Source organism: Lucilia sericata, unplaced genomic scaffold (genome assembly GCF_015586225.1).
Source record: "Lucilia sericata isolate MDLA Ls3-8-SP2 unplaced genomic scaffold, ASM1558622v1 Contig010280F_arrow, whole genome shotgun sequence".
NCBI classification, from domain to species: Eukaryota; Metazoa; Arthropoda; class Insecta; order Diptera; family Calliphoridae; genus Lucilia; species Lucilia sericata.
Genome location: NW_023998331.1, coordinates 3,719 through 4,779, shown reverse-complemented (window position 1 = coordinate 4,779; position 1,061 = coordinate 3,719). Strand labels below are relative to the sequence as shown.

Here is a 1,061-nt window from a genome sequence, read left to right as displayed (position 1 = left end):
GTTAATTCCTTTGTATTTAAGAAGGAAGTTGTTAGTTTTAATAAATGTTAACATTTCATATAAAAATATACTACAGTGGGACAAAACTATTCTGACCAAGCAATTTATTTCGTTTCAATTGTTTCTATTATTAATTCAATAATAAAAGAATAATCTGCCACAAACCTTCTTGAAGGAGGAATTTATTACGATCGGAAAAAAGGAAAACAGATTCTGATTTAACGTGGGACTCGACCACACCCTGAGTAAATTATAAGCCGGGCAAGTAACTATTAGGAGGATTTAAGATCCTTGGCATGATAAATGCCAATATATTTACCATTAAGGTTTTCTAGTTCATACATCGAAGATCCTACTCTTCTTCTAATTCTGCACTTTATATATGGTGGAATTAATTTTGAATTAATTCCTTTCTTAAAGTCCGATTGTTGGAAATTCTTTCTGAAGATTTCTTGACCCGTTTTATATTGTACATCTCTACATCTCAAGTTATAAGTTTTTTCCGCTTTTTCGTGAGCAACTGCCAAATTTTCTTTGACTTTAGCATGTAGGTTTGACATTCTAGCATCATGTGATAAAACATTAAATTGTCCTTCTGTTAGACAACCAAGTTTCTCAATTATGGGATACGTATTACCGTGTTGAATCATGTTGTATCCAAACACACAAAGTAAGGTGAGCACTTTATAGCATCATGATAATCGCTCCTTAAGATACATGCTATATCTGAAACGTGCATATCCCACTTGTCCTGTTTATCCTTTAACATGACACGTAGCTTGACTAAAAACTCTCTATTAGTTCTTTCAGAGATGTTTGCCTGGGGGGAATAGAATGCTGTTTTGATATGATTAATACCATTCGCAGTTAGAAAATCTGACATCTGTGTAGAAACAAATTGTTTCCCATTGTCCGAATGAATATATTGAGGAATTCCAAATTGATCAAATATGTTTTCTTTTAAGAATGTAATTATTGCTGAACTGGTTGCCTTTCTCAATGGCTTTAAAAATATATATTTGGAGAAGTGATCTAATGCGACAAATACCATAGAATTTCCC

General features: G+C 32.6%; 1 protein-coding gene across 1 annotated transcript; it reads right to left on the bottom strand.

The window, feature by feature from the left end:
- Positions 1 to 272: 272 nt before the first annotated feature.
- LOC119615874 lies at positions 273 to 650 on the bottom strand. The gene has a single exon (XM_037971856.1). The coding sequence runs from the start codon at positions 648 to 650 to the stop codon at positions 273 to 275; it is 378 nt and encodes a 125-aa protein (XP_037827784.1).
- Between the last annotated feature and the right edge of the window lie 411 nt (positions 651 to 1,061).

Excerpts from the sequence above, each read along its gene's own strand:
- LOC119615874 (XM_037971856.1), bottom strand. The coding sequence starts at position 650 with ATGATTCAACACGGTAATACGTATCCCATAATTGAGAAACTTGGTTGT.